The sequence below is a fragment of the Cyprinodon variegatus genome, unplaced genomic scaffold, assembly GCF_000732505.1.
Source record: "Cyprinodon variegatus isolate N-32 unplaced genomic scaffold, C_variegatus-1.0 Scaffold451, whole genome shotgun sequence".
In the NCBI taxonomy this organism is placed as follows: Eukaryota; Metazoa; Chordata; class Actinopteri; order Cyprinodontiformes; family Cyprinodontidae; genus Cyprinodon; species Cyprinodon variegatus.
In genome coordinates this window covers 584801-604165 of record NW_015150904.1, presented here as the reverse complement: position 1 = coordinate 604165, position 19365 = coordinate 584801, and the positions used below count along the sequence as shown (strand labels likewise).

Below are 19365 nucleotides of genomic sequence, written 5' to 3'. Positions count from 1 at the left end.
TAAATAGAATATATATTGCAAATAGATTAGCTATACTTATTATTATTAGGTGAGGCTCTATAAGATCATAATAAAATCCAGTAAAATGTACAATTGTGACAACAAAAAAAAACATTCAGGTGTTAGGAATCGGCTTATGCATGTTCAGCCATCCGGTTAGTCTGTGGCGTTTAAGTCTAAATAGTTTTGCAAGTTTAAGGATTGTTTTTGGTTTTTCAGTGAAAATATGCAATGTAAACTTCCTAACCAGCACAGCTTGATAATTATATGAAAACAACTGAAGGAAAGAATTAAAGTTTCAAGGACTTTGCAACAATAGATGTTTTATGAAAAGTTGCCTTTCGATGGGTTCATATAAGTTAAACAGCAGCAGCAGAAATGTTCCACACAAAGTTCTAGATTTGAGAAATAGTTTATTTTTTTTATCAGCAAAAGACACACAGTTGATGCATTTGTATCTTTTATGACTTTTCAGTACAGAGGAAAAACCCAAACATATACACAGTGTGGGCATATATATGTATGGGTGTATTTTAAAGTGCAAGTGAATCACAAGGGTTTATCATGCGTTACATAGAATCTATAATGAGAGACTTCAGTGATCTTCTATAATAGAAACACAGTTTTGAATCAGATATGTCTGAATATCTAAAATAACCTTCACTGTTGTATTAAAACTAAATTAGATTTTTACTTATCACTGAAGATTTTCAAATTAAAGCACAATAATCTGTTTCAAGTTTTGAGGGCAAAGAGTACCATGAAGCTCCAGAAGTGAGAGACGGCTTCAGTTTAGAGTAGTAACAGGAACAGTTTGACAAAGCTCACCACAGGCCAATCTAGCTATGCTCCAGTTTCAACTTAAGCACCCAATACCTGGATAAAAAAAAAAATGTAAAAAAAAAATCAAGGATTCAAATGAAAAAAAAAGAAAAGAAAAAACTTCTAGGACTTTGAGTTTTCTCAAAAGCTTTCTTGGCCAACTTGGCCTGTCCTTGACTGGAGACATTCAGTATGCAGGTACATTCTCTAAAATTATGGTTACATTTTACTTGGTGAGGAAACAGTCAGTTTGCCCTTGCCAAATTAATCTGACATGATAGAAAAATAAATATGAAGACATGGAACAACAGTAAGACGTTTAGATGACTGATGCTGAGCTCATTGTGTGCTGACAGATTCCAGCATCATACAGGGTAGTTTTAGCAGCAGCTGTTGGGTTTTAGATTTACCCATGGTCAACAAAGATACACACAAATGGATCAACAGAACACGAAAAAGCCTTGAACCCCTCAGGATACGCAGCATTCAAACTCGTCTCCATTCACTGGGTAAGTAAAATATGCCTCAGTTGCAAACATGCTGAATGTTTTCAATGCCCTTTATAGTGGTTAAGATGCAAAGTGCATATTCAAAATAAAATACAAGCTAGTATATACTACAGTGTCACTATAGTTCTTAACTACCGAGTATTTCTTTAGGAATATATCCCCCCTTTTGCACATCATGACATGAAAGAAGCATTCCTGTTCACAGAACAAAAGAACTGGTTTTAGACAAAGCACGGAAAGAGAAAACATCACAGAGGTGCAATGCATTCACACTGTGAGTGCAGCATGAGAGCACACATGGTGCAGCTTTACTCAAGCAGCATCAGCTGGAGATGGATGAAATAAAGGTCAATTTCTGTGTTAAAGTGAATCCTTTCTCAGTTATTATTGCATAGTTTGGAATTCTTAGTTTAGCTCTTAAAGTGAGACTGAAAAATAAAACTTTTTCTTTATAATATCTGTGCTTTAGTCAAGACAAAATTGCTTGCATTGAAAAGACTGCCATCAGTTCTTTAATTAAGTCAAAACAAAAAAAAAAACTCTATCAACAATAGAACCATTGTAATCAGAACTATTTTTGATATTTACGTTTTTTTTAAATAAATGAAATTTTAAATCAAACTTAACCAAAGGTAGACATTCCCTTCTATAATGCTTTCTTGATGTGCACATATTTTAATAAACCGGTGGAGCTGAACTAAATTCATTTCACTCTAAGCCAACAGACGCCATCTATTATGTCTTGAAGTCCACAGTGCCAAACCATAATTCATCATAAGGGTACATCTGAAGTCAAACACCAGCATGAAGACCCTTCTCAGCACCTAAAGCATAGGTGCATACATAGTATCACGTTAAAGACCTGATTTAGAAATACAGTTGCTCAGTTAATATCTAGTAGAGGCCTTTATTTAATTGTGTAAATGCACAATGGATCATTTTGGAATAATCAGAATAATTTACCAAGTAATTGTCATATGTTTAAAGAAAATTAATTAAAAAAAATGAAAAAATGGTTTCAGCAGTTTTAGAGATTCACTGAGAAGCTATCAGATGTCTCTCACTGGTTGATTTTCAGCTTCAATAGTGCAGGCTATTGATCAGCTAGTTCAGAATTTATACCCCTTTCCTATTGGCAGAAAGAACTGTTTAAACCCGGGAAAAATTGGCTTTTTGAAGTAGTTGGAACAGTCAAACGAATCGGCAAGTGGCCCACGTTAAAATTGCCTCAGCTCTGATCGGCAAGCTGGCGGAAGTCACCACACTAGACCATTCACATCTGATCTAACAAGCCAAAACAACTGTGTTTACATTCGATAAACATGACTTAGCTCTGGTGAAATGGGATTCGGACAGATAAAAGAGCAAACCAATAAAGAACACGGACTATGCCTTTGCTCCTCTACATATTGCTCTCCATTGTTTACTTTCCTGATTTCTGTAACACTGGTGACGTCATTAGCGCTAACCCAGCGTGATGGTGTCACCAGACATACAGCTGCAGGGGGATAGAGGCCACGCAGCTTGCCAGCAGGAGGGTAGACCCAGCGATTGTTGCCAGTGGGAAGGGAGCCAAATGCCAATTGTTAGCCTGTCGACCAATGTTTGAAATACATTGAAAATGGTTTAACAAGCTATTTTCAATGAAAAAGGGCTTTAATGAATTGGATCTTTTTTTGATCAGTGTATACAAAATAAGTACTACCTGTTTCTTTTAACATTAACGCCCTAGTGTAAATGACGTTGCTGAGAAAAGAAGACTTAAGGGTAGTTATTTCTAGCATCCATAAGCTGTTATTTTTAAGACAGTTTTCTGAGGACATGCTGAAGCACTGCAACAAGTGGGAGGACTTGTTGAAGTGCTCCCACTTGTTGTGTATAGCACTTGTTGAAGGAGCACTTCAACAAGTGCTATACCTGTTCGAAGAATTAATAGGTATAGCAAATGTATGCTCTTTCACTCTTTAATCTGTTAAATAACAAACTGCATCTGTTTGCTGGAATGTGCACACATGCACTCAGGTCAACATTCCTCATTTAGAATTAGTTAATTCTGTCATGCATTTACATGCATGCCAATCAGAGTAGTTAATCGATATAAACCATTCCTTCGGCTGGATTACAATTTTATTTCAATCCTGTCAAATCCAATCCGAATATTCGGAGCGACAGGCTTATGTGATAAATTTTTACACCATTTCTTCTTGTTACTTATGTCCAGGCAAATGTAGAAAATGGCATTTATGATAATATTATGATAATCTTTGCAGTCTATTGTTCAAAGTTGCTAAGTTACTACGTCCTTCAGAATCCACACATTATAACCAGAACTAGCAGCATAGCACTTACCGCACAAATCAATTTGTAAAAGCAGTTCAGGTGTATGACACATCGAATAGATCACATTAGTGGCACATTTTTAAAGGGTTCTTTACACTGGTGTTTGTGTTACTGAGTCAATGTTCACTAAAGTGCACAAAAATCTCTGAAAGTGGACTTCTAGCAACAGCAGCTTTTGTTTAAAAACAAAAGCATTCTCTTTAAACACCCTCAAATGAAATCATCTCACCTGAATGACCAACCTTGTTCCCCTATGGCCAGCACAGAGTCATGACACAGGTCCCATTCAGTCACCAGAGTGTTATCTCACCTTTTTTTGGCATAGAGCTCATGTTCAAATAGGAGTCATGAATTAACTGCTATTAACCTGTAAACTATGTTAAACTACAGTAATGCATAAAATAAAAGGAAATATTAAATAAAATAGTAGGAAAATAAATATCATCAAGGCTTTTTTTAAATAGTCTCTGTCTTGATACAGGAAGTCAGTGTCACATGGTTCACCTCCGAGAGCAAAGATCATCACAGTCCGAGAGGATGGCTGCTCTCACTCTCATTAGTGAACATGTCATTCAGTTACTACACATACATGGATGCTTCTCAATCAGTTAAGAACTAAACTGGTTCTGCATGTAGCTCAACAGTCTTATACATTGCAAGTGTCTGGATATAAGATATTAGATAGACTTGGCCAAGACCTGGACAATCCTTTTTCTGCCATCAGGAAAATAAAACCTAAACTCTATGTGCTAAAGTTAAGCATTTTGGCATTTTAATGGATTGCATTCAGGGCAGTTTTAGGTGTTTTTGGTCACTTTAAGGTAACATAAAACCACCACAGACCTAGTCCATATGAGCACTCTTTTAGAGGGCAGATTATGGCTGTCTTATATAAGTTGGTATACAGTACATTTAAGTATTATGTTAAGTGCTATGACACCCATACCTCATGCTCACATTTTACTGGTCTCGTTGAAGAAATATAACAAACACCTACCAATAATTTCAACCAATAATATTTAAGCTACTGACTTATATTCATGAGGAAATTTTGAAAAGTGACATTTTGTTTTTTGTCAGCCACATGTTCAACACAGAGTGTGAGCAGACACATTTAGAAATCAATGAAAGACGGGTTCACTCAAGCCTAACATGTAGGATATACAATATAACAACAATCAAACTGATATCGACTCTATGGGCAGTCTGGCATTCCCAAGAGGTGCATGTTTCAATAATTTCCAAACTACAAGAGACACAGATTTCATCACCGCTGGGGAATAGCCAAAATATATGTGTTGTTTTGAGAACTGTGTGGAGTTTTCCTTATTTGAGTGAAAGTTAGGACCCATCATTGCCAGGGCGCTTTTTGCCTAAATGGCTGGTTGAGTCTCTGTTTCGCACATTGGGCTGGATTTTGTACATGTTGGAACCCACGGACCAGCGCCAGCTTGCACGGGTCTCTACGCCGGTTGGTACAGCAGAGGCTGCTGCACTATCAGTGGAGGGGCAGGGCTTGTCCTGCAACAGCTGTATGAGCATGGTAATCTCCGGACCCAGACGTGGCACCATGCTGGTTCTAATACGGTCAACAGTGTCCTCATCACAGTCCATCAGGCTCTGTAGTAACTTACCATAAAACCTAGGATAACAGAAACAGTGAATTTTCTTTCAGAGTTGCAAAATAATTGGACAAAAATATCCAGCATGAGTGAACACATTCAGAAAGCAAACCCTGTAAATCACTTTGACTTTTTTACACATTAAATAACAAACATCGACATAAGTTATTAGGATTTTATGTGATAGATGAACAAAAAGTTGTCTATAATTGGGGAGTGAGAGGGAAATTAACACAAATGTCATATATATGTTAATAATATTAAGAGGACAACATACCCCTGGGAAAAGGTACCACTATAAATACACATAGTGAAAAAAACAACCCAAAGATGACACATCCCCACCATGTTGTGGGTTTGCTTTTTTGTAGCTAAACACAATGCATTCCTTGAAAAACACAAGCTAAAACAGTCTTCATAACCTGTTATTGCCTTATGTAGACCTTCTGGGGTGCTGCACAGGCTCTCTGTTTGTCATGATTATGCTGCTGATGGCTGGTTGATTGCTAATTTCATTCACCTGCTTGGCTCCGCCCAGTTTTCATCTGCTCTCATCTGATCCACCTGTTCTAGTTCCTATTTATATGGCATATTTCCAGCCGTTAGTGCCAGATTATTCTTTAGCATTTGGTTTTGAGAGTTCTCTAGAGTTTTCTATGGTGTTCTGATTGCCTGATCCTGATCCGTTTCTGTATTTTGACCTTTGAGCCTCCCAGCCCCTGTCTGATCAGTTTGCCTGGCCTGTCTTCGGACTCCTATTGGATTCTTCTGTGAACTGAACCTGTCAGGTGTTCTGTTATACCTCCTCCTTGTTAAGCAATAATGGTATGTTTATAAGTGTAGTATTTTTGTAGCTTTGGCAGAAAGGGTGTCAGAGCTGGAGTCACAGCTTTAGGCTGTTTGTACATCCAGAATTCTGACTAGGCCCAGTATCTAACAGCTCAGAGCCACAAAGACTATGGTTAGGTCCACAGAGTGGCCCTCCATCAGTTCCTGAACAGCCCGGAACCCAAAACAGCTGGGTGACAGTACATAGAAAGTCCCAAATTTTACCTAGGGGTCACCAAGATCTGAGAAGCCGATACGGGTAATTCACAGCTTCATTGTAAGAAACCTGGCATTAGAGAGACCAGGGACCAAATTCAAATGTTTGACGGGGTCAGAACGAGCAACATCAAATCGTTCCTCAATCTGCAGGCTAAGGATAAGGTTAAGTACAGTAGGATTGTTTATCACCCTGGCAGTAAGGACACCTGGTTATGCCAATCAGAGGTCACTAAAATTAAAGTTGCTTTGTGTGAAAGACTAAAACAATGTCAGACTCCGTAATTTTCTCTGGCCCGCTCCCTGATCAGACCAGTTATGAAGAGATTAACCACATGTCAACTCTTTGTTGTCTACGAAAATAATGTGGGCTATATTGATATCTATCTATCTATCTATCTATCTATCTATCTATCTATCTATCTATCTATCCACGTATATACAGTGGCGGCTGGCACTCTCAGAAACGGGTAAATTGCGTTAATTAAATTCACCTTTCACGTATTGCATTAACAAATGTTGAATTATATAAAACAAATCACAAAAACGGGTGACAATGTCATTGTGTCTGGAATAATAAATTCCAGAAACCATGAGTTCAGCACTCTGTTGCTTTCCTTTCTGCTTGCTTATCAGCACTGAGCAGCCAGCTGGTTCTATAGGCCTGCTCCATAGACCCTCTAATAGGTGTAGCCTCACTGAAAGTGACATATTTTGGCACGTTATCCAATCAAGGCTCTACTTTCTCGCTGCTTAGTTCAACGGACGGAGGCTCAAACCTCAACAGGCATTTCTAATAGAGGTTGACTGGCAGGGTCCTGCTGCTCCAGAGCGTAGGGGAGATCATGTCCGAGAGCTGAATAAACAGCTGTTTAGTACGCACCATACAGTAGTCATGAAATCAAGTGCATTTTAGTGACTATTTAATGGTGTTTAATGACTACACTTATGAAGTTTTACAATGCATATTTTACCGATAATTTTACAAAATTTACAGGGGAGGTTTAGTAAGGGAGGGTTTAGGTTATTATATAATAATAATTTAAATTTATTGATCTCACATCGGAGAAATGTACCTCTGCATTTAACCCATCCCCTTGGGGATGCAGTGAGCTGCCATCATGGGATGCCCAGGGAGCAATCAGGGCTAAGGGTCTTGCTCAGAGAGGCAATCTGTGGAAGTGGGTTTGGAACTCACAACCTAAGGATTCCAAGCTCTATGCCCTAACCACTAGGCCGCCACTCCCACCTATACTGAGCTATGCTTATAGCTATGCTGGTATAGTCAGGCTGCTGGAATATATAATGTAGGTACCACTTTTGTTGACTCTGCTTCATTCTATTTTTATTCTCCAATTTGCCAGTATTTGTAAGCTCAACAACTAACTTAACGTTTAACTGTATTTTTTATTTTATTTTTTGTCATAGTTGCTTTATCTGGTCTTTTCCTGTTTCGCTGTTACCACATACTGGAGAGAAACATGATCGCTGCCTCTAACACCCTTGGTTATAGATGATAGACTGGGGCCTTTTTTTTTTTGGTATTTAGTCTTGTTTCTCATGTCTTGTTATAGGAACAGCTTTATTGTGGTGAACTGTATGTGCTATATTTCATCCTTTTGATATGGAAACTGACTCATAGGTTGTCTGCTTAAGTTTCTTTCCTGGACAATGCTGCCTTTGGAACTAGTTTACCTTTTTTCACATAGGATTTTTTTTATGGATCTGTGCTTCTGTGTTCTACCCACTCATGCTACATACTCATTCAGGAGGAGTACCCTGCAAGTCAATGATTTCAGCAATCAGTGGGTTTTCCTTATTTGTTTTTAACAATCTGACTGTATAATCTGATTGGATTGTCTCTTAACTGCCAAGAGGTGACAGTTGTTGTGAAATGGCACTTTATGGTTAAACTGAATTGAATTGAAATAGAGCTGAGGTCTATGTTAGAGAGGACAATAACCCTACAGACATAACAAAAGCTACCTTGGAAGTTCAGATGGTATATTCATATGAAAGAAGTGGTGCAAAGCACCTTATTTAAAGGTGGATTTGTGGATAAAATACTAGCAGGGCAAAGGGAAACTACTTTCATTGTTGTTGATTGAAAAAAAAATCAGAGTCCATTGCTTATGGAAGCACAAACACAGTGGAATAGCCTGTGTTACCTGGATCATTCCAATGTTTGCAGCCAGTCATGCTTATTGTTTTAATTTCTGAAAGCAATGTCACTGAAAACACTGATCACAAATCTTTGTAGACACCATGGACGCAGGAAACTTTTTTTTTTTCTGATGGATAATTTGAGATTTTCTGTTTCTTCTATTTTGTTTTATCAAAGGTAATATTATTACTTTTAGCTTATAAACAAAAAGAAAAAATGTTGGTTTGCTTGCAGAAGTTCTTACAAAAAAAAAGAACAAAATTTCTGTTACAAATGAGTGTCGTTCCAAATGCATAACTTGAGTAAAAAGAAAGACAGGTGAAACTACCCATTAATGTAGATTGTGTGATTTCAGCACCACAGATGTGTGAACAGCTCCACTATGATAGTAACATCCAGAGAGAGGCTATTTATATAATATCATGATATGATAACACATTGGCCCACTGACTAACACAAACATTTTTATTTCCCTGTAGAAAAAGAGGTCCTTTATATTCATGAGTGCTGTGGTACAGTAAATAAATTATTTCAGCTTTTAAAATACAGAATTTGGGCAAGCCTTTTTCAACTGGATCTAATGTCAGTTTTATTGACAAAACTGCACCACCTCTAAAAAGAACATAGCACTGCTGGACAGCACAGTAGGGAAATATTTTGATGCAATATTTTAAGTTTTTGTTTTTTATATTTATAGGACACGTAGCATGGCCTCTATTTGTGACTAGCTTCAGGTGAACCTTTAGCTTACCCAGCAGCTCAAAAATAGCATTGCTCGGTCGGGAGATATTAACTCTGGGATTTAATTTCTGACTGTTTAAATATGTCAAATATACAGACTATCCTTTTCCTCTGTCTTTTATTGTGACTTCACATCCTTTCTCCACAATGCTAGGGAGTTTACATCTGACTTTCAAAAGTGGCAAATATGGATGCAGAAACTGCACCGGTCATCCATTTCACATTTAATAAACTACATTGTAGGTGTTAAGTTATTAACTTTTTATCTCCTCCTAGGACTTTACATGTTTTGATGATTAACACACCTTCTGCAAATTGAGGGGGGCAAAAATAGTAGCTGAATTATGCCGCTATTTTGCTAATTTCCCATATGCAATTCTTTGTACACCCAGTTAAGAGATCAACTTTGTGCTTGCTATCAAGTTTTCCTGCTGTAGATTAGGCCCTGGATAAGGACATTTTAGAGACATGTTCTACATTTGCTACTTTTTATTGTGCAAAAGGTGGTTCTAAGTATTAACTCAGGAAGACTTGATATATCTACAATGTTTCAAAAACCATTGAGTGGTTGCCTTGCTCTTTACTATTATATACTGTTTTCTGTCGGTCTTTAACATAAAACAAGAGAATAGCAAGAGAACATATAAGAGGTTTTAAAATTTTAAAAAGCATCTTAAACAAATGTAATGTTCATCTTGTGTTTTCTTATGTCATACAAATAGCACATTTTACTGCAGATCATGCTCCATCCTCCCCTCCTTTTGTGTTCACACCCAAACTGCAACCCAGCAGTAATGAAAACATCCAAACTGGATGTTCTTCAGTGATTCTCTATTACACTATGATATTTATTTAAATGGCATAAAAATTTACAGGAGCCTTTAGAAATGCACAAAATGTGTAGATTGTGCTCTCCTCTTTAATCATAGACTAAGAAACAGGATTCAGCAGAGCATCTTTTATTTTGTTCTGACTGAAGCGATTACTTGTAAAGAAAGGGAAAAGCTCACCTATTGGGGAAATGACTTGGTAGCTGTGCAACTTCACCAATAGCATCTGGATTGGCTTGGGCGACAGTGCAGATGCCCAGCTTGCTATAGCACTCCTCCTGGACTTCAGTTATCATTCTTTGGAAGGTGGAACAGCGGCGGATGGAGGGGAATGCCTTAGAGATTATGCCATTGGCAATGCACTTAAGGCTCTCCTTTACAAATGCTTTACCCTGAAAAGAAAAGAGCAATTCTTTAAACGTTTCTAATGTCCTGCACAGTTACACCCATGTAATCTGACCCAGCAAGAGGCAATCAGAGAGAGAGGAAGAGAGAGAGAAAGAATTAAATTCTCTACCTGAGTGTCAAATTTAGCAGCACTGTACAGGAAGGACTTGCAAATGTCATGCAACCCATCTGTGTCACATGTTGAGTTTTCCAGGCAAGCAAACGCTCCGCAGCCAACTTGGAGGGCACTGTTGAGGCAGCGTGCCACATCTGCTGTGTGCACAGAGAATGATCTGTCAGCATGGGAACCAACAGCGGGTTCACTGGGAATCACTGAGCTCATTACACAAGACTTGCCAAGGATTTAGCCAAAAGAATGCAGCCGACAAAAGGGAATGTTTCATACTTTGGTGATTCACAAAAGATGTACAGTTACTCAATGACTTGACTGGAGATTGGATGCCTTAAAGCTAAAAAAAAAACCTTGGACTGTGTCTTTTTTCAAAGACTTCCATGTGTCTCTTAAAATAGTCATAACAAGAAACAGAAGGTGTTGACATATCCTTATAAAGCTAACTATGACATCCATAATTACTATCTTTTAAAATTAATCTGAACTGCAATATTAAAACCAGTCCTCCAAATATTTTTATATATTTAACAGTTAACAAGGCTCCTTTAGCTATATTGTTTCATGCGCATGGAGGTGATTGTATCTATTTTCAAAAATGTCTAATTAGTGATTACACAGATTTTATATGACTGGAATAGTTTTTAGGCTGATTAACCCACCAATAACCCCAGCCTTCAAATCCTCTAAAAAACAGCACATTTCTCAGCATGCTCGCCCTTTAGATCTTTTTGCCTCCCCTCAAAAGAAAGGAAGAAAAAAAGATATAGGTGTAAAAAGAACTCAGTTTAAATTCCGCATTTCACATCAAGACAAAGCATTAAATACATTCTTTTAAATGAGCAGGTTGGGTTCTTCCAAATCTTTATCTGAGACTGAGATAGAATGACTCAAGCCCTATTCAATGGAGGCGCCTGATCCTTCTTGCCAGCCTTTTGAGTCAGGGGTCCTATGTGTTTGACCTAAAGACTCAAAACAATGTACCTACCATAAAGGGACAAGATACTGCTCAGAAAATCCAGAGTGTGTCAGACCAAAATCTTATGATGATGAAGCAGTTTCTAGGAGAATGAACGAGCGCCCCTGCTCCCTTTTCCCTTTTTATCACTGTGCTCAGAAAGCAACATGAGATACATGCCTTGCAGAGTCATTCCTTGCAGAATATCACATAGGAATATGATTGCTTACTAAAACATAATGGATCTAAGGTGCTACATAAATGTATCTAACCCCACACCCCCACCTCTGGTAGCAAGCTGCTTTTTTGCTCTTTTTTTTTCTGAGGCACCAGATGTAATGGCTTATTGGTGAAATCTAATTCTATTTGTAACTTTGAAGAACACATTAAATCCTAGAACAAAAGTCCACCACTATTATGATATATGCAGCGGAGATAGAGACCAACAGCATGACACAGCCTGCGCGCAGGAGTCAGCACCGAGCTCCATGCTCATCTGTTGCCGGCAGGACACCGGCAAGAAGCACCGCGTTAATCCCGCACCCGTGAAGCTACTCGCTTGATCACACAGAAAAGCCTGCATAGGCCAAAAAAAGAAAAAAAGAAACAACGAAAAATATAACGAAAAGAGGAAATAATCTCGAGGATAAAACATCTCAATGATGAGTAAAATAAAACCAGAAAGCAGTGAATGGAGGCATCTTGCTACTTACTAGGGCTGTTGACAGAGAAGCGTACTCTCCTGGATGAATAGGAGTCGTTTTGCTCCAGTTCATAAGCAGATGCATTCAGCACCATCAGGAGGAAAAGTCCGGTCCTCAAAGGCATTGTCCTCCCAGCGCAAGAGATCAAAAAACTAAACGCGCAGAGACAATTCGTGCTTTGTGTGCAGTTCAGCGCTCCTGGAGTCTGTGTTGAGCAAAATCTATGCTGGAACAAGTCAATTCCTCCAACAGTGCGCTGCTCTCTTTGCTTTTCACTTCAATGACAGATTGCACCGATGTCAGGTCTGCACGGGTTTATATGGGAGCGCTTTATGTTACGAGTTCAGCTCTCGGACCAATCAGAGTGCAGCATCGCCATGGTGCCGCTCTCCTCTCCCCACTATCATCAATTGATGGCATGATTAAACAGCTGCCTGCGGGTCATACACCTTTACATTCTTATCTCCTAATTTCCGTTATAATGCAACATGTTGAAATGGTCTCACTTGATTTTTATGACTTTTTTTTCTAGTTTTCTTACTTTTTATTATCTTCAAATTAAGTTACTTCGTAACTTCTTTAACAAAAGCAGGTTTTCATCCTTTATAATTATCTTTATCTCATTATCATTATACATGTCCGAATGGCCGGGGCGGAGCTAGATGGGGGGCCAGAGGTGGCCATGGCCACCCTTAGCCAATCAGTGGCTACCCCTGCCATTTTTTCCCCCCTCTAATACAGATGGTGGCAGCAGTAATACTCTCAAGTGGAGTATTCAAAACAAAAATAAATAATTTTTGGTTAATTATACACATAAATAAGCATTCCCACCTACATCCAAACCCTTTTTAATTATATAAAGTATGTTTATATTTTCTCTTTTAGATTATTTGTTGTGAAAATATCAGAACTTTTTGTACTTGTGTTATGGTTTTGGTTCTGTTTAAGTCTTATCTTTGAGTTTTCATTGGTTTTATTTCCACTTTGTGTTATTCTAGTTATGTTTTATTTTGTTTGAGTTGTTAGGTATTGCTTCTTTGCCCTCTGTTGCCCTCTTGTGTCAGTCTCCTTTTCCCTAGCTCCCTTCTAAACTCCTCCGTCCATACCTGCTACCAATCTGCTAATTAGCCTGGTCTTTGTTTCTGTCTCCCATATATACACCTTCTGTTCAGTCACTGTTTGCTGGTTCACCGTAATTTCTTTGCCGCTTGTGAGTATTCCTGGTTCTTAGTTTTTGTGGATTTATGTTTTTGGATTTTTGCTACTGTTGCCACCATATTAAATTAAACCTGTAACCAAATCTGTAACCATCATCAGCTTCAGTCTCTGCATTTGGGACATCCTCTCAAACCTCCACACAATTTGACAATTTGTCCAAAAAGCTCCTATATGTGTTCTCACTAGAACTAAGAAAATAAAGCACATCTGCCTGGTTCTGAAGTCTTTCCATTGGCCCCCTGTAGCTCAGAAAATAGACTTTAAAATTGTTTTGTTAGTCTATGAATTCCTCAATGGATCAGCACCTAAATACATAACAGGGAGAGTGGTGGCCTAGTGGTTAGGGCATAGAGCTTGGAATCCAGAGTTTCTGATTTCAAGCCCCACTCCCACAGACTGCCACTCTGGGTCTTTGAGCAAGACCCTTACCCCACCCTGCTCCCTGGGCGCCCCACGATGGCAGCCCACTGCTCCCCGAGGGGATGGGTTAAATACAGAGAATTTATGTTGTTGCTCTGTACTTGTGACAGTGTAATGACAATAAAAGCCTAGTATGTACATCCAGACCTAGAACCAAACATGGAGCAGCATTTAGTTCTTATGTTCCACTTATCTTTGACAAACTTCCGGAAGACTGAAAAAGTGCTGAAAGCCTGAGTTCTTTAAGTCAAAGATAAAAACCCATTTTTATAGAACCGCTTTTAATGGTTGAATTTAAACTAACTAATGTATTATTAGTTCAAGTTTGTGGTCAAACTGTCTTATTTGCTTTACTACATGCTTTTATCATGTTTTTTTTCTTTAATTGCTTTTATCCTGCTTTTATTTTACATTATTGTTCCGTTGTATTCATTTGATTCACTTACAAATAAACCTTACATTTTATATAAAATATCGTGGTTAGATCCATGGATTACAGCAAACACTTAAGTATAAAAAAAAAACAAAAAAAAAAACATATTTGGCACAAGCAGCATTTATTTGAAATACTGCTTGCAGGAAATGCGATTTAGAGATTGGGTTGAAGCAGCAAAGATCAACATTTTAGGACCAGTATCACATTATCTGTGTGCCATCACCATGTATATGCTTGAAAACCTCAAATAATGACCCCCTAAACATAATTACTAAAAAAAATATGCAATTAAGTTACAAAACATTGGGGTGTGCAGGTGGTGCAGTAGTTAGCACACATGTCCTATGAACGGAAGCTTTAGGCATCCAGAGTTCGAATCCTGCCTGTGGTCCTTTGCAGCATGTCTCTCCCCCTTTCCTGTCAGCCTACTGTCGAAAAAACAACATACTATGTATAAGTATTTATATGATTTTAAAAATGTATTTAGAGTTGAGCATTTCTTTCAACCCCTTATCCTCTAATATTTTTTTTCATATAAAATTGCATCATGAAACAATGATTACTGTATAATACCCCATAGTGTTTTGTTACAAAAAGACCTTGAAAGTCCTAAAGTACATTGCAGTTTACTTGTGGTTAACGCCTATGTGATGTTTATATTTCTTTTTAAACCATTTAATTTTGTGTATTAGTCAAATATGCAGAGACCCAGCTCTTTAACCTCGTAATAGAATTTCAGTCAACTAGTGTTTTAGTCAAATTCAGTAGGTACTTCACCAGACTTCAGCAGCACTGATTGAATGTCAACCCAAAATATTCAAATGACATATTTCCTTTATCGCTCTGACATTTTCCTGAACTATACTCAGCGATGACGACATTGTTTCTTTGCCTTAGGAAATCAACTTGATATGGAAATGAGTTGCTCATACAAACTGTGGATAATCGGCGTCCTAAAACTGTGAGAAAAAAAATGCTTACTTGGAGTCCAGCTGCACGTGCACAACATACAGATGATTATGTATGGCACTCTAAGCTATCATTTATCATGGGGGCCTCACGCATCCTCACATCGTGCAAAGCTCAGGCATTTCAGACAGGATGGAGGCTGAAATATTCCAATAATCAAAAGAGTCAAAGATTCAGGTAGAGATTTACTGTGATAACTTCCCTGAAAATAATGTTGCTATGCTCTTAAGCCAAACATATCCTTTTTTTGTCATCCTTTTGGGGTCAGAATCTGACAGTAAGTGGATATTATTGTACCCTTAAGAGTTTATTAAGCTGCTGGGACCTTACTTATGACTAGAAATCCAATGAAGGGCCCTTCCCAGCTGCACCTATCTTTTTAATGGAAAGATAACATCCATTCAGTCTCCTAATAACTAAGTAGCTCTAAACTGTCACATTAAATCTTTATAATGATCTAGACACAGAAAGAAACAACTTATACTGTACTTTCAACATGTAGATTTTGATCTCATTGTTTTTTTTGTTTGTTTTCTATAATAATGATTAAAAAAAATCTTAATTAATGATGAGTTTCCCTTGAAGACACTTGAAGAGTGAGGTTTCTCTTTAAATGTATTAATGTAATAAATAAAAGTTAAACAAAGAAAAAAATCAAAAGCTTTTTTAGAGTTTCTCCAAGATTATCCTTAAGATACTGTGTCTTCTTGAGGATTCTGCTTTGAAGATCCATAGACTGCTGGACAATTTTTCCTGATGATACAAATGTTTTGATGTTGAATTTTGACTGATGTCTAATTTTACACTTGTTTTCCTAAATTTGAAGCAATTTATCTTGTTCCAGCAAAATGTTTTTACTTTAGCTTGTTTGTTTCTGACACTGCAGATGCAACAAGACTTTTCGTACTTTATCTAAGTTGTAAAGTAAATTAGGCCTACCGCTTTACTGGTTACAATAGAACTCATATGCGTGTCCTATAAGATTGAAATCCTGCTCTATAAATGTGCCCGTCTTCTGTTTGGTTTCCTCTCTCATAAAGGTTTGGTTGTTTTTTTTTATTCACAGTTTCAGAAGCTGGTTTCCCTCTTGTGAGCATTTCCTTGTGCTCTCTTACTGCCTGGAGCCCAGCCATGCCACAAATACATTTGAGATGGCTGCTTGTGGGTTCCTCTGGGGAAAAGCAGAATGAAGTCCTTTGTCAGGTAGGAGAAGGTGTTATACCTTGTATTCAGAAATATGACAGAGAACGGTGGCATGGCACGGGAGATCGAGGGCAGAGTTCAGTAAAAGGACAAATCTGTTAAAGAGGATACGCATTCAGGCTGCTGAAACAGCTGAGAATTTTGCATTCATTTCCATTGAGGTAAATGACCTGATTTACTGATTAGAAGCATCTTTGCATGCTAGTTGAATTTTGCCTTAAGCTTATTGCTGCATTCATTAAAGATACTGGTTCATCTATAACTGTATACAGCAACAGTGAAATTATTCTAAGCAAGGATTACAACAATAGTGTTTTTTTTTTCTTTCTTTTAAGCAGAATCCATTAACCATATTTTTTTTTCCAAATCAAAAGCACAAATTTTTGGGAGTGTTTAATAAGATTTTGTTCTTGAAATCAACGTTAAAGACCTCATTTACTGGTGCCCACAAGAGGGAGTGTGATTACATTTTTTGTGACTCTAATAAGCAACAACAACAGTACAATAATTTCATATGTGGTAGAGTTTAAATAAGACATTACAAATATTAAATTTAGGAAAACAACTGTGAGAGTGTGTCTGTGTTTTGATGTGCGAAGTTTGGCCAGGGGATAATGTGTTTTTCTCTCCAACTGCAGATGTTTGTGGTGTTCATTTGAAAATAGCACTTAATTTGGAGGGAAATAAATTCGAACTGGAGGTTTATGCTGACCAGTGTGGCATCCATCATAGTTTTTAACCATGTGTTTTATTTTTTGGTTAAACGACTGCATCTAAACCAATTGGTATTATTCATCTCGCAAAAATGAACCACTTTATGCAAAGCTCTCATTTTAAGATGGGATTGTGAGAGGCCCAATAATTGTAGGAGTTCTAGTTTCAGACCTAAACCATCTAATTGTTGCATTAGTAGAAAGGAATGTTTCACTTTATATTAAAAAGAGAATGTTGTATTTTTTGACATTCATACAGAACTCTGCTTTTTCTGCTACATTTGCAAACTTGGCTTGAACCTAATGGAAAAGTTCTGCAGATATACATTTTTGAAAGTGCATTCAGAACAAGTAGCCTTGCAGAAAAATGCATGCAATGAAATAAACACACAATCAGTTGTTAGGTAGGACTATCTATAAGGAACTAAAAATATGTCACGTCACTACTCTAAATGCTGTAAAAAAAAAAAAAAAATCATCTACCTCTTACTAATTTCTTGTGTTTATTTATTGACATGCTTCTAAAATGTTTCATCTTGAGGCCTCCTGCAATTTCTCCAAGATGACCAACTGTCAAAGATGGCAGTGAGACTAACTGCTTCAGCTATGAGATCTTTATGTTTATCTTTGTCATTTTGTCTGCATTTCCATTACTCCACCAACTATTTCAGCATTAAAGGGCTGAACTGTTGGAACTGGCAAAAAAAAAAAAAAAAAAAAAAAAAAAAAAAAAACCTGACTCCCCAAACTGCTGTGTTTCACATACAATTACTAATTATAAAATTTAAAGTATTTAATCTTATCAACTTGAGCATTTAATTATTTGGCATGTTATTCTTTGGAATACAAAAAAACAAAGACAAAAAACAGCAACATAAACAACATAAATATGTTGCCCAAAGCTAGTAAGGATTCAAAATATATACAAAATAAAACCATATATAAAACTGGACCTCCTCTGGGTAACTCCCCTTTAATCACATATAATCTTGAGAAATTGGGAACAAAATACTAAAGAAAAATTATAATCAGATACACTCCATTTTTTTTTAACTTTGTTTTCAACATTCATGACACTTGGCAATGATTAGCTCAGATGTGGGAAAACAGTTGATCCCAGGCTGTTCTCTATATCTAGTCTTTTCCTCTGCTTGGTTTGGATGTATGTCAAAGTTGAAGATGAACCCAAAAATATAGGAAAAACGTACTTAGTGGTTGAATAAAGCTTGTTTTATCTTTTAGTTGGGTCCTCGCTAAGTAGAAAATATCCCAGCCCTATTGTATTTTATTACCTGAGAAATACAACATCATCCTGTGTCCCTTGCAATGCACTCCCGTAACACTAGGGGAACGTGTACCCCCTGTTGGGAAGCGCTGGCCTAAAGGTCAGAGGAGGTAATGCAACCCGAAGTGAGATGGGCCAGTTGCTTTGCGTACCAGGCTAAAGGCTAACACTCTTAGACCAGTGCCCAGTCTCCTTCGCACCAAAGTTAATTCACTCACTAACAAACAAGTTGAGATTTGACTGAGGATTGTATCAAAGATAGACAGCTGTGTAGCAATCTTTTCAGAGACATGATTGATGATAAAATCATGCTGTATTTGAGCCAGCAAGATGTGCTTTGCTCCTTAGCAGCATCAGCTTTAGAGCTATAGCTGGAGGGCAGATTAAAGGTGAGGCCTGGTACTGCACAAACACTCCTTGTGGACAGCTATAAAAGAACATTATTCTCCCTTAAATGGTATATATAACCATAAAGTGCAGACCATTTAAATTGGTTAGAAAACTCAGCTCAGTTATAATCATATCAACCACCTTGGAGGAGCTACACTCTCAACAGCCACATGAATGATCATCCAGAAACTGAATGATCATGTAGAATTACGAGCTCTTTTTCCTAAATCCATAACGTTTCCAACCACTGAGCACAGTACATTAAACCAGGTCTACTGCAACATTCCTGGAGCCTGCAAAGCTGCATGGGCTGCTCACTTTAGAATGTCAGATCACATCCCTCTAGACCTGAACCCTGCCTCTGTACAAACATCAGATCTACAGAACCAAACCCATTATCAGAACATTTAGGTTTAATATAAAGAGGCTTGCTTAGCCTAACAGGACAGCTCTGAGCACAGAGAGTGGTGACGGTTCAGT

At 37.7% G+C, this 19365-nt stretch overlaps 1 protein-coding gene across 2 annotated transcripts; it reads right to left on the bottom strand.

Moving 5' to 3' along the window:
* Positions 1-445: 445 nt before the first annotated feature.
* LOC107093857 (stanniocalcin-like) lies at positions 446-12521 on the bottom strand. 2 transcript variants are annotated; one of them, XM_015389162.1, is made up of 4 exons: positions 12261-12521; positions 10590-10732; positions 10253-10464; positions 446-5313 (listed from the first exon to the last, which is right to left on the bottom strand). In XM_015389162.1, exons 1-4 carry the CDS (start codon positions 12373-12375, stop codon positions 5013-5015), a joined length of 771 nt encoding a protein of 256 aa, XP_015244648.1. In that variant the 5' UTR covers positions 12376-12521; the 3' UTR covers positions 446-5012. The 2 variants fall into 2 exon arrangements, with proteins under 2 accessions (XP_015244648.1, XP_015244649.1); XM_015389163.1 differs by having other exon boundaries at positions 10590-10729.
* Positions 12522-19365: the final 6844 nt, after the last annotated feature.